The 15,512-nt window shown below is 56.3% G+C and overlaps 2 protein-coding genes across 2 annotated transcripts in view; one reads left to right on the top strand and one right to left on the bottom strand.

Annotated features, from left to right (window-relative positions):
* Window positions 1–9,193, top strand: part of LOC129337950 (SCO-spondin-like) — a 131,748-nt gene extending 122,555 nt beyond the window's left edge. The window contains exons 102-112 of the mRNA XM_054991976.1: window positions 3,001–3,162; window positions 3,947–4,074; window positions 4,155–4,306; window positions 5,118–5,164; window positions 5,441–5,605; window positions 5,754–5,962; window positions 6,745–6,840; window positions 7,056–7,116; window positions 8,071–8,201; window positions 8,368–8,518; window positions 8,993–9,193. Of these exons, the coding sequence (XP_054847951.1) occupies window positions 3,001–3,162; window positions 3,947–4,074; window positions 4,155–4,306; window positions 5,118–5,164; window positions 5,441–5,605; window positions 5,754–5,962; window positions 6,745–6,840; window positions 7,056–7,116; window positions 8,071–8,201; window positions 8,368–8,518; window positions 8,993–9,015 (1,325 nt within the window). The 3' untranslated portion in view covers window positions 9,016–9,193. The remainder of the gene's footprint in view (window positions 1–3,000; window positions 3,163–3,946; window positions 4,075–4,154; window positions 4,307–5,117; window positions 5,165–5,440; window positions 5,606–5,753; window positions 5,963–6,744; window positions 6,841–7,055; window positions 7,117–8,070; window positions 8,202–8,367; window positions 8,519–8,992) is intronic.
* A 263-nt stretch (window positions 9,194–9,456) lies between these two features.
* Window positions 9,457–14,435, bottom strand: LOC129338010 (zinc finger protein 501-like). The gene is made up of 3 exons (XM_054992074.1): window positions 14,393–14,435; window positions 13,705–13,831; window positions 9,457–12,978 (listed from the first exon to the last, which is right to left on the bottom strand). The coding sequence occupies exons 1-3, from the start codon at window positions 14,402–14,404 to the stop codon at window positions 11,645–11,647; spliced, it is 1,473 nt and encodes a 490-aa protein (XP_054848049.1). The 5' UTR covers window positions 14,405–14,435; the 3' UTR covers window positions 9,457–11,644.
* Window positions 14,436–15,512: the final 1,077 nt, after the last annotated feature.

Here is a 15,512-nt window from a genome sequence, read left to right as displayed (position 1 = left end):
TTTGCACATTTTTCTTCATTTTAAATAATATCCATAAAAATCTTCATCGTAACTGAATGCTAGGTTTCTTCAGATTTCCTCTGTATCCAGCTATAAAATGGGTCCCAAATGTCATTATATATTGCATTGTCCATCTCTTTCAATAGACTCGACAATTTATCCATTTCGGCTGTCTCAAGAATCCTTTCACTCAGATTTTCTTGCCTTGGGGTGGCTGTCGTTTTCCAAAGTTTTGCATATAGTATCCTGGCTGTTGTGATTATATTCAAAATCAAATGCTTTTGTTTTTTATTAACTGGAACCAACATGTGGTTTAATAAAAAGAGTTCTGGTTTCAAAGGCAATGAAATCTTAAGAATCTGTTGAGTCGTTTTGTGGACCATCTTCCAGAGCTCTGCTGCTTTTTTACATGTCCACCACATATGATAATATGAGCCCGGGTTACTTTCACATTTCCAACATTTATTTGACATATTTAGAGGCATTTTGGCTATCCTAATAGGAGTTAGATGCCATCTATAAAACATTTTGTAAATATTTTCTTTCAAAGAGGCTGCTTTTGTCATCCTTAAATTGCCCTTCCACATTTGCGACCATTGCTCTAAGTCAATTGTGCGTCCCACATTCTCTGCCCATTTCATCATGGTATCTTTAACTTCCTCCCCCTGTAATTTTGCGTTTAAAAGCATACTATATAGTTTCTTTATTGTTTTAACATTGGCACCACACATTATCATGTCGATATTCTCATCCTTTTCGTAGAAGCCCCATTCCCTTGTCTTTTTTATATCTAGATTCCAGTTGTGCCCGGCCCCACCATCCCAACTCAGCATCTAACTCTGTCCTTTCTTTTGGGTTTTTTAATAGACCACCTGGTTTCAACAGTACCTCGTAGGTAGGGGCTTTCCCCTCTTTTTTTCAAGTTAGGTTGTGTAAACGCTTCAATTGGGGAGACCCACAAAGGGATTTTCTCATAAAAGACGGGTCTTATTCTTTCCCACACCATCACTAATGCCTTCCTTATCCAATGATTTTTAAAGAATTTATGGTATTCCCATTTTTTATACCAGAGAAATGCATGCCAGCCCATCAATAAGTCATGTCCTTCCAGGTTTAAAAGTCTTTCGTTTTCCAGGGTAATCCATTCTCTCAGCCAAGTCAACGCACAGGCCTTGTAGTATAACCCCCAGTCCGGTAGGGCAAAACCTGCTTTTTCTTTTGTGTCCTGTAACGCTTTCAGTTTGGTTCGTGGTCTTTCATTCTGCCAAATGAAAGACTGTACGGCCTGGTTAAGTTCCTTGAAAAAAGCTTGGGGTACCCCTACTGGTATGCTTTGGAACAAGAATAGAACTCTTGGTAGAACATTCTTTTTTATCACTGCATTTCTTCCCAGCAATGATATCTGCAGGTCTTTCCATCTTTCCAGATCTTTTTAAATTGCTTTTATTAATGTCATATAGTTATCATCATGCAGAGAACTACATCTATTAGTCATCTAGATTCCTAGGTATTTTATCCTCTTTTCAAATACAAGTTGTGATTTTTGAGTTAGTTCTTCCATCTGCTGTTTCTACATGTTTTTTGTAAGGAGCTTTGTCTTTTGAGTGTTTATTTTTAGGCCTGCCAAGGCACCATATTCCTTAATTTCTTGCAGGAGCTCCTGGATTGATGTTAAAGGTTCTTCTAAAATGAAGACTAGGTCATCTGCAAACGCTTGTACCTTATATTCTTGCTTCTTGATTCTAACTCCTCTAATTTCATCTGAATTTCGTATCTTATCCATAAGTGTTTCCAATGTTAGTATGAACAGAAGAGGTGGTAGTGGACAGCCTTGTCTTGTTCCTTTTTCGATTGTTATTGGTTCTGTTAATTGGCCATTAACTAACATTCTGTTTTTTTGTTTTTCATAGATTTTTTGGATTATTCTAAGAAAATTTTCTCCACATTGCATCTCTCCTAATTGTTTAAACCAGGGCTTTTTTTCAGCTGGAACGCGGTGGAACGGAGTTCCGGCACCTCTTGAAAATGGTCACATGGCTGGTGGCCCTGCCCCCTGATCTCCAGACCAAGGGGAGTTTAGATTGCCCTCCACACAGCGGCATGAAGGACCATCTAAACTCCCCTCTGTCTGGAGATCAGGGGGCGCGGCCACCAGCCATGTGACCATTTTCTCCGAGGGCAACCCACTGAGTTCCACCACCTCTTTTCCCAGAAAAAAAGCCCTGGTTTAAACATAAATTGCCAGTTAAGATTGTCAAAAGCTTTCTCCGCATCAAGAAACATTAGAGCTAGCTGATTTTCTGGGTGGGCCTCATAGTATTCCAAGATATTTAATATTTTTCTTATGTTGTGGCTAGTCTGTCTTCCTGTTAGAAAACCCGCTTGGTCTTGATGGATCATCTGGTCCAATATTTTCTTCATTCTCCATGAGAGTATGGTTGCAAAGATTTTATAGTCTACATCTAACAGTGAGATTGGTCTGTAGTTTTTAATTTCTTTCAAATCCGTTCCTTCCTTTGGTATTAGTGAAATCGTGGCTTCTTTCCAAGTCTCTGGTAGGGATTCTGTATCCCATATTTTTTCCATCAAGCACTTGAATGGGGCAATTAGGATCTCTTCCAAACATTGGTAGAATTCAGCTGGGATGCCACCTGGTCCTGGAGATTTTCCCTTATTTTGTCTTTTAATTGCCTATGCTATTTCGTTCATAGTAATTGGATCATTTAAAAAATTTTCTCTGTTCTTCCTTAAATTTCTTCAGTCCCGTGTTCTTTAAATATGCTTCTTATTGCTCTGAATGGACAGTCATTTTCCCGTAAAGCTTCTTATAAAAGAGTTCTACCACCTTCTTTATTTCCTCCTGGAGTATTTTCTCTTCAGGGGAAACTGAACATCAGCCGTTACAGAGACGAGTGTCTCCCCCCCCATTCCAAAATCCGCAGTGTTGACAGGCAAGGGGGCCATTCCAGCACCGCCCTGACCTTCCCCCCCCCTTTCCAGAGGTCTGCCTCCTGAGCGAGTGGTCCGCATGGAGCCCCTGCAGCACCAGCTGTGGTGGAGGCGTGTCCGAGAGGAGCCGCAGCCTGCTGGCCTCCTCGGGGGAGCCGTGCCCCCTCCCAGTACTGCAGCACCAGCCGTGCAACACACACAACTGCACCCCAGGTGAGCTGCCCAGGGAGCAAGCCCCGCAGCACTCTGGGGCTGCTGCAGGAGGGGCAGTCAAAGGGCCGCTCAGAGGGCCGTGGCCAGCTGGGGTCCTGCGGCGCTGGGGGCGGGAGGCATGCTTTGGATGCACGGGAGGGCAGAGGGAGTCTCTCTCACGTGGACTGGGATTCACACCCGCACGGGGTAGTGGGACTCTTAGAATGCAGCCCTCACAGCCCAGAGATTCAGGCTGCGTTTCACTTTAGGCTGGTGCAGATCTGTGAAGCCACGCCAGGCCAGGCCACCAATGTTAGGAACACCCAGTAGCATCTCCGGCGCAGGTCCTCTTTGCTGCTACCCACATTGTGGAAAGTGCACTGATAGATTAACCTCAAGCTGCTGCCTGCCGGAGCACTTTCAAGCAAAGCCAAACTTCCGGAGGCCTCAGAAAAATCATCCCCCTCAGCTAAGACACGCAGGGCTGTTGGAGACTGAGCAGCACTCAGGAAGAGGCACTTTGCACAGTCTCAGAGTGGCTGTCGGTTTTTTATCTCTCCCAAAGACTGAGCTTCAGCACTGAAACCCAGTGGGCCAAACGAGGCCGTGTTCACAAGACCAGGACCTGTGGCCTCACTGCACACTTAGCCCCTTCCCCAAGTGTCAGAGTAGCTGGGTCAGTCGGCCAGGAGCAGGGCAAGAGCGGGGACTGAAAAAGGAGGGTTAAGAGGCAGGGGCAGCACTCCCAAGCCCCGCCCACTCTTCTGGGCCCCTCTTTTGACCCATCCCTCTCCCCGCCATGCAGAATGCCCAGGACTCCAAGTCTTCAGCAGCTGCGCCAACGCCTGCCCGCAAGCCTGCTCTGACCTGCGCCCAGAAACCCAGTGCTTGCGGCAGGAATGCCAGCCTGGCTGCTCCTGCCCCTCTGGCCAGGTGAGTGTGCCTGGACCGAGCGGGGCACAGACCTGCCCTGCCCTGGGCCTGCTGCATCTGAGCCTCCTCTCCGCCCGCAGGTGATGCAGGACGGGGCGTGCATTCTTGCGGAGGAGTGTCGCTGCTCTCTCAGCCCGGCATCGGCGTTGCCCTGGGCTGCCAACCTGTCTCAAGAAGAGCGGGCCCAGGAGTACTTGCCAGGCACCATCATTCACCACGAGTGCAACAGCTGGTGAGCAGGGGGAGGCGCTGCTGGCTGCCGTGAACAAGCCAGGCCAAGGAAGGAGAGCTGGGAGGTGTGCAAGGGGAGGGGGAGCACCCGGAAATTGGATTTATAGTTGGCTTGAACTGGAAGACTGAACAGGCGTGCAGCTTGCAATAAGTCCACCACACGCAGTCCCAAAACAGTTCAGAACTTCATTGGAACAGAGGCAAGGCCTGGCCTGGGTCCTGCTAGCAGGGCCGGTGCCAGGGTTTCTGGTGCCTGAGGCGAGATACCTACTTGCCCCACCCCCGCTCTGCCCCGCTAACCAACTTGATATTGGAGGCTTAAAAATGATGAATTTTAAATACATCTCCCAAATTACACCTTTCCCAGCTTTCCCAGCCTGCTTTCAGTATTCTTGGTGATTGGGAGGGGCAGCGGCGTAGCGTGGTCGTGGGGCTCCCGGGGCAGGAGGTGGGGCGAGTCTTGCCCCGTGCACAGTCATTCCAGAACTCTGGCCTGAGCGGGAGTCAGAGGTTGGGCTGGACTCCCATTCTGGCCTCCACCGGACGGGCCAGCCACCTGCTGGGTGTGTCACTGGGGTCGGTATCTGCTGGGTTCTGAGTGTGTCGCTGGCAGCCACTGTTGCGTGGGCTGGTTTCCTAAAGACCCCTTTAAATGGAGCTGCACGGAAACAAAGACTCTCCTGCGCCATCCCAGTTTGGCACGGCGGTGCTTAGAGGGCAGCTTGAGCTCTTCTAGTGCTCCTGTCCCGCCTGGACCACGGGATGGAGGGGGGGGATTGCTGTGCAGGGCCTGACTTCGCCTGTCTTTGCAGCGTCTGCCAAAGAGGCGCCTTCAGCTGCAGCCAGGAGGCCTGTGATGGTAAGCGTCTCCAGAGGACACCCCCCCCCAACGCACACCTGCACTCCAAGGGCTGCCCATCAGGTTCACGACCTCTGCGGACCCCCCCCCCTCCACTCCCCCCCTTGCAGAGGGAGGGGGAGGCCCTCCAGGGAAGGGGCTGTTGCCAGGTAGGGCGCTGTGACTGCAGGGACTGTGTCGTCCAGTTGTATCCGGCTGCTCCCTGCATTCTGTTGGGCCCAGCCTCTCCCCCACCAGCCTCCCCGCCCTGCCAGCCACACCTCTTTTCTTCCACAGTGCCCTGCCTTTGGGCAGAGTGGTCAGCCTGGTCCTCATGCTCCGTGACGTGTGGCACCGGAGAGCAGATCTCGCGGAGGCACCAGTCCCGACAGCGCCTGTTTGGAGGTGCCGAATGTGAAGGCCCTGCCCTGCGCCAGAAGCCGTGTTCCCTCCCAGACTGTGGTGAGAGAGAGTGACTTGTTCCCCCATGGGAGGGGAGGCTGTGAGGGAGGAAGAGCCACCAGGCCCCTGCAAGCCTGGCAGGGAGGCGCCTTCTGGCCAGGAGGAAACTGGGCAGTTGCCAACCCTCACTCATCTCTCCTTGAGGCAGTCTGCCCTGGTGGAGAACGCTGGCTCAGGCCCGACTCTGCAGGCCCGTGTGAGCGGAGCTGTGACCAAATCTACGAGGATCCCCCGCAGAACTGCAGCAGGGGGGCCGAGGGGGGCTGCGTGTGCCAACCCGGGCACTACCGGAATGGCAGCGGACAGTGTGTGGTGGCTGCACACTGTGAGTGTCAGCACGGAGGCCAGGTTTACTTGGTGAGTGTGCGGGGGCATGCTGGCATGTGTGAGGACAGGGCGAGGGATGCCTGAACCTCTGGTTCCTGCACATGCGCAAGAGGCGCCTCAGCTCTCCCAGGTGGGTCTCATCCGCAGCCACCTTTCCAGGGAAGGGGAGGCGGCCCCGAGCCCATGGATGGGCACTGAACTGCGGCGGGGGGGGGGGCTGCTTCTCAGCAAGAGCCTCTTTCTCAGCTGGGTGCCATGTTGTTCCCAGCCCCTGTGGGGCAGCTGAAGGGGCCTTCCCAAGGAAGCGAGACCCTCTGAGCCCCCCCACCACAGCTCAGGTCCCTCCAGGAAACACAAATCCTGATGGGGAGGGATGTGGGAGGGGGAAGCCTTTCCCCTTGTGTCCAGAACCAGGCGGAGTGAATTCTGTGTCCCACCAAAAGGTGCAGGAGGCATGGACAGGGAAGCACGGGTCCAGAACAGCCGGCACTTTTATCGATACTTTGGGAGGGGCAAGGGTGTGGCAGGCCTCCCCCTCCCTCTCCCTCTCCGGAGGGACCCCAGCGGGTCCTCTGAGGGCCCCATACTTTTTATGGCACAGTCCTGGCTGCAGAAGGTGTAATCAACGGAAATGGTGCAAGAGCAGACCTCCCACCCATTGCAGCAGGGCCGGTGCAGGAGATCTTCCCACTGGGTGTGGTCTTTCGCATCCTGCCTTGGCCCTGTCCACAGACTCTCAGGGAGGTCACAGCATGCCACGCGTCACCTAAGATCCATGCACGCCCTTTAACCCCCTTTCTCTGCCCAAACAGGCTGGTGCGGAGTGGCAGATGGGCTGTGAAACCTGCCACTGCCTGAACGGGAAAGCCACGTGCGAGGCTGGCTGCCCCCCACTCACCTGCCTTGAGGTAGCCCTCCCAAGGGATGCGGTGGTATACGTTTCCTCCAAAGAAGGGGCGGGGCTCGGGAGGCGCAGTTTCCCACTGGGAGATCCGGAGGGAGTGGCGGCTCGTGAGAGCAAATGTGCTCTGCACATCCTCAGATGCAGTTTCAGAGTTCAGGGGGCTACTGGGGGCTAATCTGAGCCCGGTCGTTTTATCCTTCCTCTCTGTTCTCCCCTCAGGGAGAAGTGAAAGTACAGGAGCCCAGCGGCTGCTGCCCCGTCTGCAGGAAGGAGGCGTTCGGTAGGCAGCCTCCCCAGAATCGTCCTGGGTGGCTCCAGGGAGCAGCTTGGATAGGCTGTGCCTGTTTTAAAACCCGGGTTTCCCCCCAGCACGGCGCTAAGTTCTGGACCCAGAATGGTGTCAAAGGAGAGCTTCCACAGGCTCAACTGCATGTTGCAATTTCCCCCATATTTCTTTTAAACTTCTTCTTTTGGCAAATTCAGCCTCTTGATAAGGGAGAGCGCTAAATTTTAACCCTGTCGTCCCCTGCTGTTTTCTCACTGAGAAAAGCCACCTTTGAGCTACTTTAAGCTGCTTGGTGGGGGGGGGGGGACAGGAGTACATGTACATACAAATGAGCCCCAAGTTAATAATAATAACATTCAGTTGATACACCACCCTTCAGCACAACTTAATGCCCACTCAGAGTGGCTTAAAAAGTGTTATTATCCCTACAACAATCACCCTGTGAGGTGGGTGGGGCTGAGAGAGCTCTGAGAAGCTGTGACAGACTCAAGGTCACCCAGCTGGCTTCAAGGGGAGGAGGGGGGAATCAAACCCGGTTCTCCAGATGAGAACCCTGCTGCTCTTAACCTCTACACCAAACTGGCTGGCTGGAGAACATGAGCGGAAGCCAAATCAGGCAAGGGACAAAATGGACGGGGCAGACAAATGACTCTGAATTTGAAGGAGGGTGGCCAGCCTGGTCAAGAGAAGAAGGGGGCTGCCGGAGAAGCATGCTTCTTGCTCTGTTTTTCTGCCCCACCTGTCCTTCCACCCACATCAGGCCCTTGAGGTCTTCAGCAACGCAGGGTGGAGAAATACAAGAATCACACCAAGGCCCCACCTCTGCCACTACCAGCACTATACAATTTTTATGGGTGCCAGAAGCTGCCTGTGGCTAGGGGGACGTGTGTGCTTGTGCATCCCCAACCTGGCCAGGATGGTAACGCTCTTGTGTGCCCCCACCCACAGAAGAGGCACCTTCCTTCTGCCAGCACTACACCGAGCTACGCAACATCACCAAGGGGCGCTGCTTCCTGGCAAACGTGGAGGTGAGCTACTGCAGTGGCCGCTGCCCCTCCCGCACCAATGTCGTCCCCGAGGTAAGCAGGAGTCAGGTGCCCTGTTGGGTGTATCCTGCCCAGCCCATCACCGAGGGGGAGCTCTCCTCTGCCCCCCGCCCCCCACCAAGCACATGCAGGCTTTACCTGCCTGCCGCACCCCCATGCAACCCCCCAGAAGTCACTGCCCCTCCACGTTCCCCTGCAGGAGCCCTACCTGCAGACTCTGTGCGACTGCTGCAGCTACCGCCTGGACCCGGTCAGTCCTGTGCGAATCCTGAACCTGCAGTGCGCGGGAGGCGAGACGGAGCCAGTGGTGCTGCCTGTGATCCACAGCTGTGAGTGCAGCAGCTGTCAAGGTGAGCCAGGGCTGTCCCTTCACGTGGCTCCAGAGGCCTGTGTTCCAGTCCAGCCATCGCATCTCAAAAATGGGAATTGCCATGACCTACCCTACAAGGTTGTTGTGCTGGCAAACAATGGGACAGGAAAGCCCAGTGTCATATTTAAAGTGCCAGAGACACCTGTGCGGGGTTGGAGCAGCCTCTGCAAGAAGAGCGCACAGGCCAAGTCCAGAGTCTGAAAAAGCGTCTCCATTTCCACTGCAGCATTTGAGTCCAGTGGCACAACAGAGACCAGCAAGATTTTCAGGGTCTGAGCTTTGGAGAGTCAGCACTCCGTTTCTACACTGGCTGTTCACCTTCTGCAGACCCTCACCACTGGCCCATCCAGCTCTTCTCCAGAACCTTGACCCAAGACCCTTTCTGGCCACGCCCAGGCTCTCACATGCTTTGTGCTTCTCACCCCCTCTCAATTTCTCGTCTTTTCTGCTGCAGGTGGCGATTTCTCCAAGCGCTGATGACGACACTCCTGCAGGTTCTGGACCTTTGCAGAGGACACCGGTCCAGTCCAAACTCAGAAGGGCTCCTCCCTTGATGCCAAATGCATCTCCTCAATCCCCACTCTCTGCCTCAAGACACCTGACAGGGCACTGTTTGTTTTTTGCCATTCAATAAAATCACCCAGCTGCAGTTTCACAGAGGACTCTGTTCCTTCCCTCTTCGCAGCAGATGGGGCCCCGCTTTCTTGCAAGGGGACGGGAGTGGAAGGAGAGAGGGAACGAGGAGGCTGAGGGGGGCTTCTTCCCAACCTTGTTACCCAAATAGGCAGTCTCCTAATTAGTTGGGGGGGGGGAATTAGCATAAAGGAGACAAAGTGAGGGGGGGGTAAGTGGGATTCTCCACCAACGTCGACAGGGATTTTTCTCTTAAGAAGCCTCTCAAAATAAATCACCTAGATGTTCAACCGGAAAGTTTTTTATTAAAAGAGAAATAAAAGGGCAAACATACAAGCACATACAGCATACATACAAGGCTAGCTAAGAGGGAATCAGAGAGAGAAAGGGGAGAAAGCAGTTTGGGGGAAGGCTATAGTTCCCAGTCTTGAGGACAGAGGTCTGTGGAGGCCGCCGCAAAACAACCAGCATTTCATGAAGGAGGCCCAGATTCATTTGTGGGGGCATGTACGGATCCAGGACACACACACACACACTGGTTGGCTAGGGACTCCAAATATAGGGCAAAATGCTTCCTGGGGCAAGCTGACATTTTTGCCTCCGAAACAACGGCTCAGTGGATTTTTCTGGAGGTGTCTAATGAATTGCGGAGAGGCTTGATGGGTCCACCTGAGGTGGACTATAGATGTCAGTGGTGCTTGATGACCCTGTGAGTACCAGACGGGAAAAGCTACCAGGTTTGGTGAATAGCAGTAGGTGTTTCTTAATCAGGGTAAAGGGAAGTGAGACCGGGCGCGGATGAGATTAGGAGTTCTTTGGGAGACCCATTGCCCTAAATTATGCGTCTCTCCAAGGGTGTGGACGGGCCATTAGTCGGTCAGCCGCTCTGACTCCCTTCCTAAAATACTTTTCCAGACTCTTCCCGGCTGGCATCCATTTTGTTTCATTTCAGGCCAGGCAGTGCCTTGTGCTTGTAATATCCGAGGGAGGGGGCTTATGGTTTCATATCTACAGACCTCCCCTCAGCAGGAGGAGGGGTCTGACTGCTAACCCTGTGGCCTGCACTGCAGCCTGGGCTGGTGCCACCTGGCCAAGTCTCAGCCAAGCCGCTCTTAGAGGTACCACAAGATTTCCCACAGGGGTTTGGCTGGCTGGCTGCCAGCCATCGGCAGCATGGGAGGGCACTGGCGTTGCCTCCATGGCCCGTGCCACTGCCAGGCAGGACCAAGCCAGGCTGAAGTGGGGTGGGCTGGCAGCAGTGCAGCCCAGCAGGGGTTGGGTGTGCCTCGTACGGAGCTACAGGATACATTTGACCTATCCTGAATACAATTACAGGTGAAGGGACTCGGTCTTTTGGCCAAATACAAATTAAGAGCCAAGGGAGGAAGAAAACGGCCTTCTCCTTTACAGTGGGGGCTCAGCAAACCGAGAGCCTCAGTGGGACCCCCCCCTCAGTGGGCGTTCCCACCCCTCCAGTCTTCACTTGGAGACCCTTGGGGGATGCAGCAAAGTCAACCGCACAGTTCTAAACCCTAAAAGGGTGCAATGAACAGGGAAGCCAGAAAAAAAGCGGAACAGCTAACTGGACCAGGATAAAAGCAACCATTCAATGCCTCTCATCTGCAAACTGCAGGCTTTTGCAGTTTCAATTTGCCTCTGGACCACGCAGGAGAGTGAGCGGGGAGGTAACCCTTCAGCCTCTGAGGGTTTCACTTTTCAAGACCGGCTTCCCTGCTTTGCTATTAGTATTTAAGGAAGTGTCGTGTTTTTAAAGGGTCCATTTTGCTCTCAAATATTAATAGCAGAGAAGGAGGGTGGCTTTGGGAGTTAAACTCCTTCTCATTTCCCTGCAAAGCCTGAGGCGGTATGAACCTGCAATTCATATTTTTATACGTAGATTAGATCACAGGGCACTATCTTAGAATAGTTACTAAACAAGTACTTTCGCACAAGTTAGTATATTTATTGTCTCCTTTTCTTCTTCTTGGGATCCAAAGCACCTTACAAAAAATAAAAATACAATCAAATAAAAGAAAAGAAAAAGAACACACAAAAAAAGATGACAAGTGCAAGGTGTCCCTTGGGACCAGTCGGGAATCGGGGGCAGCTGTTGAAGAGCACGGAGCACCTGGGATCCAACGGCTGCTCGGCTCATGCCCGAGATACGGAACAGGCTGGGCAAGCAAACGAAAGCAGGGCCAAGCTGTTGCCGCTGCCAGCAACAATGTTCCTCCTAGTCTGCCCTCCCGAAAAACACCCACAAAGCTTTCTGGCTGGCCTCTCTCAGCCCCAACGTACCTATTAAAGGAAGGGGCAGAGCTCTACAGGCCACCCTGACCTCTGTAGAGGATAAAAATGGAGAGGGGCAGAAACAGAGAAATCTTCAGGTCCAGGAGGACAGTGTGCGATGCGCCTGCAAAGGCTGCCAAGAAACAAGCGCAGAGTTTCCTCTAAAGATTTCAGACAATCCAACTCACAGCATTTGCACCTCCGGAGCTGGCAGGCCCAGGGAGCACACACTCAGGCACAGGCGGCCCTTGCCTGGCTGGGCTGTTCCCTCCTGGTCCAGCTGCTCTTCTTGGCCCTTCTCCCCATGGGCACGGGACTCAGGGACACAGAGCGGTTTCCTGGCCGCCCCAGGCTGGGAAGCTGTTTCCTTTGGTGCCGCCGGGTGCATCCGCCGCCTGTGGCCAGCCAAGCTGCGCATACGCGGGAAACTCTCCCCACACTCGGTGCAGATGAGCTGGGTGGGGATGTCGTGGGTCCGCTGGTGGGAGAGCAGCGCCTTCCTCAGCCGGAAGCTTTCCCCACACTGGGCACAGCAAAAGGGCTTCTCGCCCGTGTGGAGTCGCACGTGCAGCTTGAGGGTGATCCTGTCCTTGAAACTGCGGGGGCACGCCTCGCAGTGGTACGGGCGCTCCCCCGTGTGGATGCGCTCGTGGCTCAGGAGGTGGTGCTTCTGGGTGAAGCGCTTCCTGCACACCTCACACGAGAAGGGCTTCTCACCAGTGTGCACACGCTGATGGATCACCAGGTGGTGCTTGTGGCTGAAGACCTTACTGCAGCTCTGGCACGCAAAGGGCTTTGCGCCGGTGTGCACAATCTGGTGCATCAGGACGCCAGTGCGATCCTTGAAAGTCTTGCCGCACGCCGCACAAGGGAAGGGGCGGTCCCCAGAGTGGCTACGCTGGTGGGTCTGGAGGTGGTGCTTCTGGGTGAAACTCTTGCCACAGTCCGGGCAGGGAAAGGGGCGCTCGCCAGTATGCACCCGCTGGTGGGTCATCAGGTGGTGCTTGTGGTTAAAGAGCTTGCCACAGTCAGCGCAAGCCAAGGGCAGCTCGCCAGAGTGGACCTTCCGCTGGTGTGTCAGGAGGAGCTTCTGCAGGCGGAAGGTGCAGCCACAGTCGGGGCAGGCAAACGGGTGCTCTCCTCCGTGCACTTGTAGGTGGGTGGCCAGGTGCTGCCTCTGGGTGAAGCATCGCCCGCAATCAGCACAGGCGAAGGGTCGCTCACCTGTGTGAATCCGCTGGTGGGTCAGGAGGGCTGCCTTGCTCTTGAAGCGTTTCCTGCACTGTGGACAAGTGAGGGGACACGGGGGCCCGGGGGCCTCGCCGCTCGATCTCTGCTTCACTCCTCCTTCCCATCCTACCTCCTCCTGCATCCGCCCATTGTGCCTGCTTGGTGGCCAAGGCTGGTTTTCCGCGCCTGCCTTCAAAGCCTGAAGGGCTGTCTCTTCCGCCGCTCCCACCAAGGACACTTGGAGGTCTTCCTCTTCCTCCTTAACTCTGACAGCTCCCACATCACAGCCTGCTCAGAGGCAGAGAAGAACTTAGTTACAACAGACTCTCAGCAAACAGGCACCTTGCCTTCCTTTGGGCAGCCCACATCATCCCAGAGGACCCCCCCCCCCAAATGTCAGGGCATCGATGCTGACGGAGGAGAGCAAGCGCCCCCTTGCTGGACCCGCCTAAGAGGGAGCCCTCCACTCCGGCTCCCAGCCCACCCTCAGCAGCTCCCTTGTCCCCCGCCGTCCCCTGATGCTGGAGTCCGGCAGCTGGGAGCCAGAGGGAGGCTGCCTCGGGGCAGGGCGGTTCCTCTGGACAGCCCCCTCCAGATTTTTCTGATCGTATCCAAAAATTATCTAAATTGGTGAACATCACCTATAAGCACCCGACACATCTTGGAATGCAAAAATTACTAGAGTTTTAATAGTTTCAAACTAGTTAGTTTCCCTCTGATGACCCCTTCTGAAAGAGGAAAAAACTGCCCCCTCCCTCGCTCTCCCAGGGGAGCTTTGCAGGGGCACCGGGCAGCAGGGGCGCCAGAGACGGGAGGCCGGCCTAGACGGCTCCTGGCCCGATCAAGGCAGGCAGGCAGGCAGGCAGTGGCCGGAGGGCGGGGGGCGGGGGCGTGCCAGGAATGCCCAGGAACGGGGGAGGGTCTGCAGCTGCTCCTGCCCAGCCTGGCTCCAGCGGGCCTCGGGGAGGGTGGCCTGGCAGGGCCTTCGGGCCCCGCGAGCAAAGGGCCCTTTACCCAGAGAGGCGACCAGTTCGTAGTTCTCCCGCATGACGTCCCGGTGAAGGGCCCGCTGCCATTCCTCCAGCTCGGCCCACTCTTCCGCGGAGAAGGAGACCGTGACGTCCTCCAGGGTCACCGGCGCCTGGAAGAGCAAAGCCGGAGCCGCTCAGGGGCCCTTCCGGACCCGCGGCCCGCCCGCCAGCAGCCCCCGGCGGCCGGCGTCTCCCGCGCTCGGCCCAGCCCAGCCCGGCCCAGCCAGAGAGGCCTGTCTGGGCCGCGACGCGCGCAGCCTCCCGCCCCGCCCGGCTTCCAAAGCAGCCCCGAAGGAGGCTCCTGCGGCTCCGGCCACGGCCGCCCAGGCCCCTCCAGCGTCACCAGCAGGCAGCGGCTTGAGGGGCTTGCCGGGCACTGGAAGGAGCCCCGCCCGCCCGGCCAGGCGCCCCCGCCGGAGGAGCGGATCCTGCGCCCCGAGGCAGTGCGGCGCAGCGGGAGGAGCGGGCCGGCGCGACGCCCCCTCGGCCCGGAGGCTGCTCAGCGGGAGGGCGGCCGAGAGAGAGAAGGCACCGGCCGGCCCGAGCGCCGCTTTTTCGCCGGCGCGGAGCGGCAGGACAGCCCGGAGCGCTCCCGCCTGCCGGGACAAAGGGCGCCCCGCCGGCCTGGCCCCGCGCTCCCCCGCCGCCTGCCGGCCGGCCGGCCTGCCTACCTGGGCGCGCATGGCCGCGGGGCTGGCGGGCGAGGGGCGCGGCGGGCTGGGCAGCGCAGGGCAGGGCCGGCTGCGGCTGACCCGGATCCGCTTGGCCGGCGAAGCCACCGAGAGCGCCTGGCAGACGGACCGGCGCCAGCCCTCGGCCGGCCTCCCTCCCTCCCTCCCGGGCCGGGCGCGGCTCTGCGGGGCGAGGGGCGTCCGTCCGCCAGCGGCCTCAGGCGCCGAGATCCTCCGGGGAGCGCCCGGGCGGAAGGCAGACGCCCCCCTCGGCCGACGCTCTGCCCGCAGCGGGGGCCCCCGGCTCTGCCCTTTGCGTTCCCACGGCTCCGTTCCGACGGGGGCGCCCCCAGCATAACGGCAGCCGCGGGAAGGGTCAGCGCAGGCCTGCCCGGGACAGCGGCGTGGGGGTGGGGGGGCAGGAGCCTGCAGGCGGCCCCCGCGGGCGTCTCCGCTCCGCTCCCGAGGGCCAGGTGCCGGGGTGTGAAAAGGGGGCAGGGGGGCTCCTCTGGCCGAACCGTCCTGGCGGGGGGCTGGGCCGCTCTCCTTGGGAGGGGGTCGCACTCCCACAGGCTCCTCATCCCGAGTGCGCCCCCCCACACACACCCTCCCCCTCCCTTGGCCCGCCTTGCCGCCTCGGGCCAGCAGTGGCTCTCCAGCGAGGAGGGTCTTCCCAGCCCCCCCCCCCCCCCCGCCGCCTGAAAGCCTTTCAGTGGCCATCCTGGGACACAAGCGCTTCACCGGGCAGAGCCTTCGCCCATCTCCTCGTGTGGCGGCACTGCCTCCCTGAAGGAGCAGCTCAGGCGCAGCTGTGTGCTGCCTGGCACCTCTCCGCCATCTGCCCCGGTTCCCTCCAGCTCATCTTTTCCGACAAACTTTTCTGGTTTTTTGTAATTGGCAGAGGAAAACTGGGAGGGGGTGTGTCTGGGTGTGTTGAGGGGAACCCGTCAGCTCTGAGGTTCATAAAAAGGATTCAAGGAAAGTGCTCCTCTTGGAGCTGGAGGGCTAGCAGGGCGAGGTCTGAAAATCATGACCTGAAAAATCTGCTTTTCTCCTATTTTTACTTTGTGACCTCTAGACTGTTGAAGAGTTCTGATGAACTCAAAAGCTTGCACACCAT

The sequence above is a fragment of the Eublepharis macularius genome, chromosome 11 (assembly GCF_028583425.1).
Source record: "Eublepharis macularius isolate TG4126 chromosome 11, MPM_Emac_v1.0, whole genome shotgun sequence".
NCBI classification, from domain to species: domain Eukaryota; kingdom Metazoa; phylum Chordata; class Lepidosauria; order Squamata; family Eublepharidae; genus Eublepharis; species Eublepharis macularius.
Note: the sequence above shows the minus strand (reverse complement) of the source record. Positions and strands in the feature narration are given on the sequence as shown.